Source organism: Pteropus vampyrus, unplaced genomic scaffold, assembly GCF_000151845.1.
Source record: "Pteropus vampyrus isolate Shadow unplaced genomic scaffold, Pvam_2.0 Scaffold35, whole genome shotgun sequence".
In the NCBI taxonomy this organism is placed as follows: Eukaryota; Metazoa; Chordata; class Mammalia; order Chiroptera; family Pteropodidae; genus Pteropus; species Pteropus vampyrus.
In genome coordinates this window covers 3,726,662-3,741,845 of record NW_011888816.1, presented here as the reverse complement: position 1 = coordinate 3,741,845, position 15,184 = coordinate 3,726,662, and the positions used below count along the sequence as shown (strand labels likewise).

The 15,184-nt window shown below is 46.6% G+C and overlaps 2 protein-coding genes across 5 annotated transcripts in view; one reads left to right on the top strand and one right to left on the bottom strand.

The window, feature by feature from the left end:
- The window catches only part of CTNNB1 (catenin beta 1), a 35,956-nt gene extending 26,931 nt beyond the window's left edge, over nt 1-9,025 (top strand). The window contains exons 8-16 of one of the 4 annotated variants that reach the window (XM_011357394.2): nt 1,815-1,918; nt 1,997-2,335; nt 2,579-2,737; nt 4,132-4,251; nt 5,180-5,330; nt 5,426-5,547; nt 6,646-6,706; nt 7,741-7,961; nt 8,428-9,024. In XM_011357394.2, coding sequence (XP_011355696.1) covers nt 1,815-1,918; nt 1,997-2,335; nt 2,579-2,737; nt 4,132-4,251; nt 5,180-5,330; nt 5,426-5,547; nt 6,646-6,706; nt 7,741-7,949 — 1,265 coding nt within the window. In that variant the 3' untranslated portion in view covers nt 7,950-7,961; nt 8,428-9,024. Of the gene's footprint in view, nt 1-1,814; nt 1,919-1,996; nt 2,336-2,578; nt 2,738-4,131; nt 4,252-5,179; nt 5,331-5,425; nt 5,548-6,645; nt 6,707-7,740 lie in introns of all 4 variants that reach the window. The other 3 variants (XM_011357393.2, XM_011357391.2, XM_011357392.2) reach the window with 3 other exon arrangements.
- The window catches only part of ULK4 (unc-51 like kinase 4), a 406,030-nt gene continuing 399,758 nt past the window's right edge, over nt 8,913-15,184 (bottom strand). The window contains exon 35 of the mRNA XM_023529030.1: nt 8,913-14,198. Within this exon, the coding sequence (XP_023384798.1) occupies nt 14,135-14,198 (64 nt within the window). The 3' untranslated portion in view covers nt 8,913-14,134. The remainder of the gene's footprint in view (nt 14,199-15,184) is intronic.

The following is a 15,184-nucleotide window of genomic DNA, read 5'->3' as shown; positions in this document are numbered from 1 at the left end:
TGGAACCATAAATGTAGAATGTTTAGGTCAGTTTGGAATAGTAGCTTGGATCCAGATTCTAAAAGGTCCCTTAAGGTTATGCTAAAGAATTTGGTCTTTATCTTATAGTGAATGAGAAGCTGTTGTTGGTGGTTCTTAAGCGTTGGCATAGCATCACAATGGAGTCTTTGGAATATGAATACTGTATTGTATGACAGTTTGAATAGACCGTAGGCAAGCAGGCCTGGCCACCGAGACGTGTTACAAACTTCTAGGAATGAAGTTGTTGGTATTAAAAATAGACGGCAAAGGACGAATGTTTGAGACTTTGGAAGACTCCATAGAATGTGATAATGCAGGGACTAAAGATGCGACCAAAAGTGGTTTGTGGTGGGGAGAACATTAGTCCATGGAACTACCAGAATGGGTTGTTTTAATTTGTATAAAATAATTTAAGAAGTTCACATATTCATAGTGACTAAAAGGTCAGTGGGTAGCTGGAAATGTATGGTGCTGGAATGTAAGAGAAGTATGGGCTCGGGATTTGGGAGTTGCTTTTTAGCGTATGGGGTCAAGGTCTCAGTAAGTGAGGTGGAAGGTGCTTCAAAGTCATTTGCATGGGATGTTTACTCTAGACCTGCTGAATCAGAATATGTGTTTTTAAAGTCTGTGCAGGCTATTCTGATGGGCGTCTGGAGTTAAAATCCACTCTCTTAGAGTTAATAGTTACAGTAGAGGAAAAAAATCTTTGAGGGAGAGAAGGTAGAGAGGAAATCTAGTCATTTACAGATACTGAGTATCAATCAGCCTTGTGTAGGTCACTAATTAGTAGCTGGAGCTACTATGAGAAAGGAACCAGATAGGGATGATCTTTGTCTTGTAGGGAAGGTAGACTTAATTATAGTTCTGATAAATACTATGAAGGAAAAGTACAGAGTGCCATGAGAATTATAGCAAGTCGATTTAACCTAATTTGTGTAAGTTGAACAAACCTGAAAAAATGAACAAAGAGACAAGGGAAAGTCTCTCTCTCTCTGCATTCAGCAGTGATTTCAGTGGGAGATTGACGGGTGAAGTTAAGCCAGTGTGCGGGGAATCGAGCTTCCGCTTGGACTCCTGCCAGTGTAAATGTCCTGCATTATCAGGCTCCTAAACATGGCAGGTTGTGAGCCTTTGGGGCATGTATTTTCGATGTCTTTTATATAGTCCCTGGCAGTAAGGGTCTCACTTCATTCTTTTTGGATTGTTCTTGCCTCAGGAGTTCACATGGCTCCTTCAGGTCTTTGCTCAGGTGACACTTCACACTAAGGTGCCCTGATTACCCTACTTAAAGCTGTAGCCCCTTCCTTTGTCTTGGGTTTTTTTCCTGTAGCACTTAACACCATCTGACATACTATATAGTTTATTAATTGTATATTTGTGTATTGTCTGCCTCCAACGAAACCATGTGAGGGTAGGGATTTCAGTATATTTTGCTGACTGATATAGCTCCACCTCAAAATAGGGCCTGGTATTAATTATATTTTTTTGAAGTGATTGATTAGGTGAAGGAAAATAAGTACTAGGAATATTACCTACAGTGGAAATAACAAAAGCTTTTTCCATATAAGGAAGGAATAGTAGATATTTGACAGAAGTTGTTGCAAGTTGAGATGAATTGGAAAGGAAAGGGAAACTGAGGAGCTTTCTAGAAAATAAAAGGAAATAAAGGACTTGGAGGGGATAAGCTTTGGCAGTAAAGAGGGACCCCTCTTTAGGTGTCTAGAGAAGACACTTAGGGCTGATTGGAATTGCTAGCTAATGGCCGTTGCCTTAGATCTTTTTTGATATTCCAGGTGGAATGCAAGCTTTAGGACTTCACCTGACAGATCCAAGTCAGCGCCTTGTTCAGAACTGTCTTTGGACTCTTAGGAATCTTTCAGATGCTGCAACTAAGCAGGTAAATTCTGAGTAAACTGGTGTCTTGGCAATAAGAGTCAAGATGACTATATACTGAGCATCTGGTTTTATTCCATAGGAAGGGATGGAAGGTCTTCTTGGAACCCTTGTTCAGCTGCTGGGCTCCGATGATATCAATGTGGTCACTTGTGCCGCTGGAATTCTCTCTAATCTCACTTGCAATAATTACAAGAACAAGATGATGGTGTGCCAAGTGGGTGGTATAGAGGCTCTCGTGCGTACTGTCCTTCGTGCGGGTGATAGGGAGGACATCACTGAGCCTGCCATCTGTGCTCTTCGTCATCTGACCAGCCGACACCAGGAAGCAGAGATGGCCCAGAATGCTGTTCGCCTTCACTATGGACTGCCAGTTGTGGTTAAACTCCTACACCCACCATCCCACTGGCCTCTGATAAAGGTAAATTGCCAAAATAGAAGATGGCAGACTGAAAATGAGCCACGTCCATCTAGTAGGCTCTCTGGGCATAAGGGATTGATAAATAGGAATTGTATTCCTTAGTGGATAGGAAATATGGCTGGGAAGAGGTGGGGTTTTGAAGTGTCAACCTGATATCAGTAACTTAGGTGTGGGAATTTTAACCTAAGAAAGTGATTTTGTTGCGTTACATGCCAGTTCTTTATTCTTCCTTCTTATCTACAGGCTACTGTTGGATTGATTCGAAATCTTGCCCTTTGTCCGGCAAATCATGCACCTTTGCGTGAGCAGGGTGCCATTCCACGCCTAGTTCAGTTACTGGTTCGTGCACATCAGGACACGCAGCGCCGTACGTCTATGGGCGGAACACAGCAGCAGTTCGTGGTAAGTTAACCTTAATAGTGACACCTGGGTATTTAAAGGAATGCATAAATCCATGGTATCCTGAATTTCTCTGGTCATTGGCTCCCTCCATCCTCTTTCCCTTTGTGGGAAGGGCTGCTTGCTGTTTGTGTGGCTGCAGATAAGGTTAGGAGTAATATGGCCCGTAGGGTCTTTCGTTAGACATCTCCTTTGTATCTCTGCATCATCAGTCTCACGAAGGAAGTGTGGGGTGTGATTTACTGCTGTGGCGTTAGGTACTTCATAGACTGTTGTCATTTAATCCGTACACAGGTTCACTTCTTAGGAAGTAGCGGGGCCATACTTTGAATCCACAGACGTCTTGATTTCAAAGCCTCTTTTTCTCTACTACAACACGAGTTTTACCTATAAATATTTAACATGCCTTTTACTATCTCTTCCTAAGAGTGGTTTAAACTATTTACATGTACCTGAGATTACTAACATTTCAAGAATAAGCAGTAGCATTTCTGGAATCTTTACCCATAATCTCACCCTAAAGTTTTGACGTCTAGTTTGCAGTCTTAAAATTAGCTTCGTTACAAGTAAAGACATTGCCGAGGCCTCAGAAGTTAACAAGACCTTCGAAGAGTCACTTGTTGACTTCTGTAACAAAGAGCTGTTAAATGTATGCACTTAGTAGGGGCTTTGCCTTCCCCATTCATTACTTCCAGTATTGGCCTGGGTCTGCGAGGTGGCTTAATGAAATGCAGAGTACCGTCTTCTATTTTAAATCTCTTTGTTAGAAAGAAAAGAGTTTTTGTGTCCTTAACAAGAATCAAGTTGTTTATAAAAGAGGCAGAATCATAGCCATTTAAAAAGTTTAGATAGGGAAAGCAGATAGCACTTACATTTTGCAAAAAAGGTAACTACCTTCTCTCATCCAGGCTGTCAGCTGAGTAGTCTGGAGGAGGTGAGGAGTGGATTTTCTGCTGGCAGCTCAGTAGAAGTTTAGTAGTTGACGATAAAACTTTGCTAAGTTTTCACCAAATACACATATGTGCACCGCCATGGAGCATGTGAAAGGACATCGGCATAGTCAGAGCATTGCTTTTCCATCGTTGTGTGTCTTGTCTTTCTAGTTCCCCCTTATCTAGAGTGGTGGGTGCCCTCACTGTGGGAAGTCCTCCCTGGGATTCGGGTGTATGGAAGTTGTACCTCACGGTGCACAGCACTGTGGGCATGGGCTGCCCCAGAGTCCCCTTTCAGTGACATTCAACTTAATGAAATCCTCCTTCACTCCTAAACTAATTGCACATTCTGGGGAACTGGGTGTTTAATGTGAATAATTAGTAATTGCTACTCAGAAGGTCCTTCAGGTTTAAAACTTTAGGAAGGCGAATGCCCCGTTGGTGAGCTATGTTTCTGCTCGGTAGGAGGGGGTCCGCATGGAAGAAATAGTTGAAGGTTGTACCGGAGCCCTTCACATCCTAGCTCGTGATGTTCACAACCGAATCGTAATCAGAGGACTGAATACCATTCCATTGTTCGTGCAGGTATGTTGGTTTTAAGTGGTGTTCTAGATTTTATGTTTAAGATATTTCAAGATTTTAATAAGCACATTTTCAGGAAATTAGGGACCAAAGGGCATCAACATTTCACTTTCATTTATAAAATGGTGACAACACTCTGCCCATACCCCTTGCCAAGGTATGGAAACTAGAGTCTCAATGTACAATGTTCTTTATGTTGAATACATTTAATTTTATGAAAAGTCCATGGTGGGAGGCAGTAGGAGAAACACTGGGATGAAAGGCCTCAAGAACAGGGAGGAGACTTTGTGCTCCACTTTTTGGGGTGCTCAATTTTGGAGGATGAGAGCTGGCCTGGGCTGCCAGAGCACCGGCCTCCAACAAACCCTGGGTTTTCCAAGTCTTAGCTTGACAAAAACTCTCTGAAGAAAGGATTTGTAGCTAAAAAATTTCTAAAAAACCAGTGCTCCAGAGCATTAAACTCTTTGGAAAATAAATTCAGAGAATGCAGTCTTGGGCTGCATAATGACATTTCGGTTAACGAAGTACTGTATGTGCCATGATGGTCCCATAGGAGTATAGTGGAGGTGGAAAATTCATACCCTGTGGTGTTGTAACACACCACTTCACTTTCGTTTGTGGGGATGCTGGTGTAAATCTGTATTGACCATTGTGTTAGGATTGCCTACGGTATTCAGCGCAGTGACATGCTGTACAGGTTTGTAGTTCAGAGCAACAGGCTCTCCTGTACAGCCCAGGTGTGTAGCTGATGAGACCATGTGGGTTAGTGCAAGTGCTCTCTATCCCCATTAGTAAGCAGGGTGTGACCGTTAAGATTTAATACAAGTAGTATGAACGCCACCTACACTCCGCATTGGGAATGTTTGCACCACAGTGGGGTGCTTGCCGTGTTTTAATTTAATTAGGTGTTGTTTGTGTGTTTTCTCCTTAGCTGCTTTATTCTCCCATTGAAAATATCCAAAGAGTAGCTGCGGGGGTCCTCTGCGAACTTGCTCAGGACAAGGAGGCTGCGGAAGCTATCGAAGCCGAGGGAGCCACAGCCCCTCTGACAGAGTTGCTTCACTCCAGGAATGAGGGCGTGGGTAAGCAGGAAGGGAGGGGGAGCCACGCCTTCAGCCGGTGTACACAGTGAAGCCTCAGTTTTTCCTTAAGGGCCTTTCTCTCTGTCCTGTCTTAGCAACATATGCAGCTGCTGTTTTGTTCCGAATGTCTGAGGACAAGCCACAGGACTATAAGAAACGGCTTTCAGTCGAGCTGACCAGTTCTCTGTTCAGAACGGAGCCCATGGCTTGGAATGAGGTAGGCAGTGTGCACGCGCTTATTTGTTTGTCTGCTAGGGCAGGTAAGGCATTTGTGGTTTCCCCTCAGAACATTCAGTGCGCATTCAGTTGTGTCAGCTATGTCCTTGGCTGGAATATTCGTTCTTATGCTATATTAGCAGCTACTGTGAGGAAGGAAACCACAGCTTTAAATAGCCCGTTCAAAATGAACAAGTTATACTGCTTAGCCTAGAACTCATAAGGGAGGGAGATGAAACAGTTCTATCAGATTAAAAAACATTTTTCAAAAATGTGTAAGGAAAGAGGCAGTCTCTTAAATCCTATTAGTTGGAGGTCAGTTTATCAGCTTTTTTTAATGCTCAGTTTTCATCTTCTTTTCCACTTGAATTGCTGTGAATTTGTCTTTAGTATTTGTCCTCAGTACAGAGTTGTTTATTGAAACTTTAGAACCGCCCGGAAAGTTTATTCAGTTATGGTATAGAGTAATAGTGTATTATATTGGTCGGATGAATGGAAAGAGATCCTATATATTGTTAGGTTAAAAAAAAACAAACCAAAACACATTGCCCAACAGTGAGAGATGTGTTAGTTGGGTTTTTATAGGCAACCTTAACATGTCCCAGCTTGAGCTCTGAACTCTCCCCTCCCCGCTTTCCCCAAACCTGTTTGTTCCTGTCGTCATACTCTCCATCTTAGTTAACGGCAACTTCGTCCTTCCAGCTACTTGGGCTAAAAATTATTTCATATAACATGTTCTGTTGTGGGGAGACACTTTGCCTGTTTACTGTTGTATCTCTAGCACTTAAAACTGTGCCTGACACATAGTAAGTACTTAATAAATCCTTATTGAAAGAATAAAGTAGTGAATATTTTTAACACTATGCAACGGGAAAACATGTTTCTCTAGGTATCAGTGGTTAATCTTTGAGGGGTAGAGTTTGAAGTGTATATTGTATACTTCTGTATTTTGAAGTAATTCTGTATTTTCTAAGTATTTCTGTAGTGTTTGAGTTCATTTTTTTTTTTGTAATCTGCAAATAGGTATGTTTTCAGAATATTAGAGAGTATGCTTTGAGAATGTTCATTTTGCTTCCTTGCCTTATACCTGTCTATGTAGACCGCTGATCTTGGACTTGATATCGGTGCCCAGGGAGAACCCCTTGGATATCGCCAGGATGGTACGTGTCTCATACTTCTCAGTTACCTCCAGATCAAGCTACAGTTCTAGAGCTTTGTCAGAAGAGCTGGTTTGCTTATCTGGAAAACCAGTGTTGGCAGGAAAGTAGTGTTAGCAATTAAAGGCAGTTCTTAAGTTCCAGAGTTAGCAACAGTATCTTTAATGGAGCTAGGGAATTCTGAGCCACACTCTGAGCAAGCAACGGGATCACACCAACAGTACATGTTACTGGTGACGGGCCTCTGCCCTGTAGGATGTTAGTGTCACCTGGCTTTTCGCTTGCTTTTTTTTTTTTGTCAGAGAAGCCATAATATCTGTGTCTACAACTTAGCCAGGAAGTGGGCATATGGGAAGCTTCTGTCCCCAAGCTTAGATCTGGAGTAGATATTTATAGTTGTTTTGTCAAGGTTTTCTGAAAAGCTAATTCAGTTTTCAGTAATGGAGATGGAGGCATGGGGTAGACCACTAATAGCTATAACTATTCATCTTAACTGGTTATTCCTAATTATTAAACCACTAAAGCCTATAAGCTTCTTACCTTGACAGACATATAAATGTCAGCCCTTAAGATAAAACATGCAAAAGTTTCATTGGAAATAGTGTCTTGAGTTTTCTCAGTACTTTTGTGGGTCCTGCCTGGACTTTTCACCAGATAGGGCATATCTGCCAGACTTCCTTGTCTTTGCCTTCGTCTCCTGCCCGAGCCTTTTTGATGCCTGGGGTCAGGAGAGTTGGGAGTCATACACAGTAGGTTGCTGCTGCTCCCCTGAGGAGCTTTATGTCTCTGCCTGTGCAAATGCAAAATGTTCAGGGGCAAACTGATGGGAGGACTAGAACCTGCCGGTCTGCCTTTTCTGGAAACAGACCTCATGTAGGCCCGTGGGTGGCCTGGCATTGGGTAGTCACTTGGCCGAAGAGGCTAGAAAGCAGTGCTTTCTGACTAGTATGCTGCCACGGATCCTTAGCCTCAGTGTAACCTTTTATGTCTTTCTCCTCCCTCTCTGGCCCCTTTTGTCACCACCCTGGCTCTTCTAGATCCCAGCTATCGTTCTTTTCACTCTGGTGGATATGGCCAGGATGCCTTGGGTATGGACCCCATGATGGAGCATGAGATGGGTGGCCACCACCCTGGTGCTGACTATCCAGTGGATGGGCTGCCAGATCTGGGGCATGCCCAGGACCTCATGGATGGGCTGCCTCCAGGTGACAGCAATCAGCTGGCCTGGTTTGATACTGACCTGTAAATCATCCTTTAGGTAAGAAGTTAGAAAAGCCAGTTTGGGTAAAATACTTTTACTCTGCCTACAGAACTTCAGAAAGACTTGGTTGGTAGGGTGGGAGTGGTTTAGGCCTACTTGTAAATCTGTCACAAAAAACAGATACATACTTTGAAAGGAGATGTCTTAGAACATTTGAATGTTCTCAGATTTCCGGTTGTTACGTGGTCATGTGTGGAAGTTATTAACTTTGATGTTTTTTTGCCACAGCTTTTGCAACTTAATACTCAAATGAGTAACATTTGCGGTTTTAAACATTAATAGCAGCCTTTCTCTCTTTATACAGCTGTTTTGTCTGAACTTGCATTGTGATTGGCCTGTAGAGTTGCTGAGAGGGCTCGAGGGGTGGGCTGGTATCTCAGAAAGTGCCTGACACACTAACCAAGCTGAGTTTCCTATGGGAACAATTGAAGTAAACTTTTTGTTCTGGTCCTTTTTGGTCGAGGAGTAACAATACAAATGGATTTTGGGAGTGACTCAAGAAGTGAAGAATGCACAAGAATGGATCACAAGATGGAATTTATCAAACTCTAGCCTTGCTTGTTAAATTTTTTTTTAATATCTGTAATGGTACTGACTTTGCTTGCTTTGAAGTAGCTCTTTAATTTTTTTTTGCAGTAACTGTTAGTTTTTTAAGTCTTGTAGTGTTAAGTTATAGTGAATACTGCTACAGCAATTTCTAATTTTTAAGAATTGAGTAATGGTGTAGAACACTAATTCATAATCACTCTAATTGTAATCTGAATAAAGTGTAACATTGTGTAGCCTTTTTGTATAAAATAGACAAATAGAAATGGTCCAATTAGTTTCCTTTTTAATATGCTTAAAATAAGCAGGTGGATCTATTTCATGTTTTTGATCAAAAACTTTATTTGGGATACGTATGGGTAGGGTAAATCAGTAAGAGGTGTTATTCAGAACCTTGTTTTGGACAGTTTACCAGTTGCCTTTTATCCCAAAGTTGTTGTAACCTGCTGTGATACGATGCTTCAAGAGAAAATGCGGTTATAAAAATGGTTCAGAATTAAACTTTTAATTCATTCGATTGTGTCTTTTTTTTTTCTTTATTAAATGGTTTGCGAGGATAATGAGTTGATTGAGGTCAGCGTGAGGAAAACATACACTGTGAACTAATTTAAGTTATAAATAATAGAGCTTTACCTCTAGATGGGATTGTTAGCCAATTTTAGCATTTAGCTCTGGGTTAAATGGCACCAAAAATTGTTTCAGCTTTGAACACTGTGATTGAGCGAGCCTTTGCTTGTGTAAGAGGAGAGATTCTGCCATCGCCAACTGAAGGACTCTGGGTTTGGACTTTTGCCAGGACTCCAGCCTGGTCTCGCTGTAGTCATGTGTATAATCCTGCACAAGTGACCACCCTGTCTCCTTAATTCAAAGGCATCTAGTCTTTGGGCTACATAGAGCAAAACTGAAGGCCACACAGACATCCCCACTCCAGGTTCCCTGGATGGTTTCAGTCCATTAAGGTAATAATGAAGAATTAACTATCTGATTGAATTTCAAGCACCTTCACATAAGTGTGACTCCTTTAGAAAGGGGAATTCCTTCAACTCCACTTTGAACTGATAATTAAGATGGTTTAAGTGCTGATGTTTATCTAAACATAATCAGAGAGAAGCAGAATGGGCCTATTTCCACCTATCTGCCAGCTGGTCCTGTCATCCTGGTGGTGGGTCTGACAAGTTAGCTCATCCCTTAGGGCAGAGTCAGTGGACCTGTTAAGACTTGTGTTTTGGTCTTTAAAGAGTCAGTGTTTTGCGCTCGGGCAGGCTGTTACTGATTCACTGTATTTTTAAGATCATGACTATTAGATAATACACATTCGGTTCCTTTTTGTTGAGGATCAGCTTCATCTGGGGGAGGACCTTTTGTGAAAGCCTCACATTCCTCACTGTGGTCTGAAATGTAATTGGTGTTGGAAAGGAAACATCTTTGTACCCAGTGAGGCGACAGGTCTCAGGTTTTGCTCAGTGTCACAGAACCAAGCCAGTACTGCAGAAGCTTAACAGAAAGCGGCACAGCAGGGTGTTTCATTTAAAGAACTTTTTAAAACCAGAAAACATTTTCAGAACTTTTCCTAAAATCACATTTTGAAGTTCCATTTAAGAACTTAGTATGGAAATTAATCTGAGCGAGGTGCTTCCGCATTGTGCTTAGAAGTAACGGAGGGCCGAGGACAGCCTCTCAGGAGAGTGAGGAAGACGCTCTGCCCACCGTCGAGGCCTAAAAGCAAGGCTGGGGGCAGCGGGCACTGTCGCTGGCAGCGAGATGCAGACGGAGGGAAAGGTGTGGAACAGCGGTGTAGCCATTTGGGTAAAACTGAAATTAATGCAGAAAATTCCAAGACCAACGAAATACCAAAATTTTAAAAAGATTGATTTTTCTTTTGCCTCAAGGTCCGGTGTGGCTTAGTGCGTGACTGCCCACACTGGAAGCTTATGTGTCTGTCCAATAATCGCTTCATTTATACGAGTGGCCACGCTGCTGTAAAAAACTATGACCCCTATACAATAGTATGACTATATCTCAGACTCGATATCAAACAAAAGCAGGACATAAATACACGTAGTAGGTCTTCACTGATCCACAGAAGAAGGGCAGACTGTCTTGAAATCATCCATGGATGGCCAAAGTAAAAGGCAAAGTGATTAGATTATTGCAAAAATCAGAATAGTGGTTACCTGGGGAAAGAGGTGCCTAGGACATTTGATTTCACTGCAGTGACCACCGCTGAGCTGATGAAGTTTTTTCATGTTGAAGGTAGATACTCTAGACTTGAGGCTTTGATCTAATTATTTGAATCCTTGAGATAAATAAGCTCTTGTTTTGATTACTGTGATACAAACATCTGAATTGTGCTGTTTGGTTTAATAAGCAAAGAGCCCAGGTGACCAGCTGCAGTTAGTTGTTCTCGTCGGTGAGACTCTAACTGCTTCGAGTGACTCGTCCACTGAGGGCGATTAGAAAATGACGGAGGGGGACAAGGATGAGGCTGAAAAAGAGCTGCTTTTACCTATCAGCGTCCTGGGTGCTGTCCACTCCACCTCCCATCGTGAGACTTCGGTAAGCTTGAGGGAGGTGACACGTCCACGTCTGTGTCTGGTCCAGTAAAAGGCCAGGAGTGGCGAGTGTAAGGCCAGCCTTCCAGGTCCCATGGGGACTCCACACCTCCCTGGTCCTCGTTCTAGGCCGCGCTGCTTTTTGTTCCCACATCTCCCTCTAGGCCTCACAGGAGCTTGAGGTTGTTGGGCCCCCCTAAATTTTGGCTAGTCTTGTTCCCATCGCACTGCAGACAGCTCTCCAGGGGGCAAAGCCCCTTTCTCCCACCTCAGCCCCCGCACAGGTCCATACATCAGAGATTTAGTTCTACATCTTCTGTTGCTAGGAGAGGGAGAAGGGCATGTGGCTTCGAGTGGAGGCAGGAGAGACCCGTTCCTCTTCCTGTGACTTGCTTTGGACAAGAGTCTGGGCCACCAGAGCCCCATTTTCTGAGCCATACTACAGGGATGATACCTGCCCAGCATTCATAGAACTGACCCGAGACCCTCCTCAGATAATGCAGAACACCTCAGGGGAATAAGGTTAACTAAGGGGCTGGACACATACAAAGAACGCAAGACAGTAGATTCTGTTGCTGCTTTCAACAGACCTGTGTCCTGAGCTGCCCCAGGTAACTCGGCTCCTCAGGATACCTGTGGCCAGTCACTTCACATGGTTCTTCACAGGGACAGTTCCCTGGGTACTGACTCCGGCTGGAAGTTCAGGCACGGTCTTGAAGCTTTGGGCCCGCTGCCGGTCGGGGGAGGGAGGCAGCCTTGTGCCACCAGCACTCTTGCTGCCTCCTCTGCCTCCTGCCTCTGTGACTTCAGTGGTTTCAGGGACGCCATTCGTCTCTGGGAGGCCCAGCCAGTGGGTCGTAGCCAGTTAAGAGTGAACAGCTGAAGCTTGGAGGGGAAAGGTCTGAGCCCCTTGTCACTGCCAGGACCCTGAGGGCTCTGAGGGGGCCACCTCTTTCCTCACACCTGGAGCCAGCCTGGGGAGCCCAATGAGGGGATGGGCCTCACACGGGGAGGGCACGGAAGGGTACCCGCCCTCAGCCTCCCGCTGCCTGCCCGGCCAGCCTCACAGCCCCTCCCTCTGAGCTCTGGTACTGGGGCTGCTGCCTTCCATTGGATACCTTCGTGAGATGACAGACAAGACCCCCAGTCCAGGTGGACATAGCATCACACCAGAGCACCAGGCTTAGCATGGGCCAGCTTTAGTACTCTGGCCCCTCGGCAGCCAGCGGCACTGCTTGGGACCCTCCTCCTCGCCCCTGGCCTTTCTCACAGCGGTGCTGTGGGGCTTGGCCAGTAACGGTCAACTCAGGTTCTGGAATGTTAACACCTTCCTGTGTTACCTTAAACAGAGTCCTCCCTGCTCAGCAGAAAGGGAAGTGGTGCTTCCATCACTCTGACTACTTCTGGCGGGGACGCTAGGTCAGGACTCAGCTGGTTCACCGAGAACTGAATGGAGAACAGGTTTTCTTGGGAAATGGAGGCCTGTGCCTGTTTCTGGACCCAGCAGGCAAAGCGACTGGAGCTAAAGGCCCCGCCTCTGGCTGCCCCATCAGCTAGCTCCCCACTGCCACCCCAGGAACACAGGCAGAGCCAGGCGGGCCAGGGCCACGTGGGTACCCAGCCCGGTGACGGGCACATGGCCCAGCAGGACTTACCACAGGCAGTGCGGAGGCTGTGCACAATCAGGCAGAACCGCCTACTCCTGGGTGGGACACCTTCTTATACCCCAGCAACTACTTACAGCTCGAGCTCTGGACACGCCACTTGGGGACACACAAGGGCTGTGGAGTCAGAGTCCTGAGCTCAACCGAGCAAGTGGACCGGCTTCTCCGAGACTCGTTTCCTCAGCTCTGAAATGCAGCTAGGAAGGCCTGCTCTGAAGGCTGTGGTGGGGATTAAATGCGGTCGCTCCCATACTTGCCTTTGACAGAGCTGGGTGCAGGGCTGCCGTGTTCATTAGAAAGCCAAGTGGAAGTTGGCGGACTACCCAGATCACTGGCAGAGGGGCTGGCTGTTGGTGGCAGCAAGATAAGCTTCCTGGGATGTGCAGTCGGTGGGGCCATTTCTGCCGGTCCCACCCATCTCCTGTGCATGGTGGCTGCCGCCTGGGACAGAACCGGGGCAGTGTTTATCGGGGCAAACCCCACCTTTTACACACAGGGCACCCCAGCTGGGAGAAGGGGTTGCAGCTTTTGGTCTAGTCTAGCCCTTTCATTTGGCAGATTGGGAAACTCAGGTCTCAGAGACCAAGGAACGGCCTCGACCTGCTTTGAGCTGTCCAGGACCCACCCTCCCTTCCAGTCCAGATTGAGAGAATGCCTGCCTGAGTACAACAGCCCAGCACCTTCGCAGACTCCACCAGATACTTTCATGGGCTCGACTCCGACCTAGGAGGTTCTGAGGGCGTATGTGAGGGAACAGGAAGAAGCTAGAAGGTTTCAAGGGTACAGGGATAAATGGTGGCAGCTAGGGGGGACGACTCATAATGTCATCAACCCATCTAGATGGGCGGACGTTCAAGGAAGCCAGTGTTCCTCGAGCAAACTTAACTAACTGTACCAGGACTGTTGGAACCAGTTTGTCCCCAAAATGCAGAAGCCAGGCAGCCTGGCAAAGGTGGGGAAGACAAGAGGCTAAAACTAGCTTCCAAAGGCCTGCTCGGGCCGCGCTCGAGAGCGTTCAGGCCTGGTCCTGCCTTTCACCTCAGTGGAGAGGGACACTTACAGATGCAGGCGGGCTGGGGACGGTGGCTTCTCCACTGGTCTAGCACAGGCAGCTCAGGCTTTAGAGGAGGCCGCCCGGCCCACACAGAGAAGGAAGGATGTCCTGAGAACAGCTGGCAAGCCTGGGGCTCCCAGATGCGTCCCCCAGGAACCGAGGAGCTCTATTCTGAGTCGGTTTTCTGGGGCCCAGAGTGAGCGCACCTCAGCCGGAAGGTTCTGGGCTCAGCTGACTTTATTAGGTCCAAGTACAGCTGCAGGTGTCGATGTGGCAGATGTGCTGGGGCGCTGACCTTGCCCGCGTCGCGAGGGGTGGTGCAGCCAGGTGGGCCTGCGTTCGGTGCCTCCTTGCCTAGCGTCCAGCAGCTTGGAGGATTTCCAGGGCCAAGGAAGCCACCGCACTGTTGGCAGATGAACTGGGAGAAAAGCCAAGGTAGAGACCCTTGTCATCTGCAGGTGAAGTGCCTCCTCCTCCAGAGGAGCTGCTGTGTGACGGGCCAGCTGCTTCCTAGAGCTGCCTCCTGTGCAGCATGTCCCAAGAAGCAGACACAGGGTTCCCAGGCTGTGAGGTGAGAAGCCCCCAGCCCACAGCCCGACTGGGGCCCAGACCTGGCCCTGCCAGCACCCTGAGAGGCAGGAGCTCCTGGCCCAGCCACCACTCAACATCTGAACTACCTGGCCAGGTGCACGGATGCTGAACTGTGAGGCAAGTCGGGCAGCAGCCAGGGTCCCTTCCATGCGGGTCCTGCACAGCGCCCGCCTGCAGCTGCCTGTGCGAAAAGCCCAAGATCCCAGACCCACTCCAAGCGCCATCTGCCCTGCTCCGTCTCACCATCTCCGGGCCAATCAGGCAGGAGCTCTGGGTTTCTTATTCTCATAGGTGTGGATGTATAATTAAGAGCTTAAAATGGAAACTTTGTTACTGGAGCAAATTGAGACACACTAAACCTGTGCCTTAACTGTCAGCAAAGAAATGAATGACACAGCAGTGTGCCTTGAAGTATAAAATTAGCTCGTGGCACACTCTCAACTACATGGAAATAGAGCCATGGCCACATAACCGGGGGTGGGGGGCTGCATAAAGGAGGTGGGTCATGGTGGGAGGGGGCCGCAGTCAGGAGGCCATGCCAGGCATCCCTGCTCTGCATCAAAGCTCCCGAGGGACAGTGAGAATGTGGCTGAACCCAGCCCGCTCCCCGCTGAGCCCGGGCTGGTCTGGTGTAGTCACGCTGGCCACCCTGCCCACCACAGCAGTCTCAGAAGGCCCACTGGCTGGCGAAGAGGGCACGGCAACCTCTGGCAGGGCCACATTAAATGCAGAACACTGCCACCCACTCATTCTTGGTCAACACAAAAAAATCTTTTCTTATTCGGCCATCGAAACAAAACTCCAACGAGACAA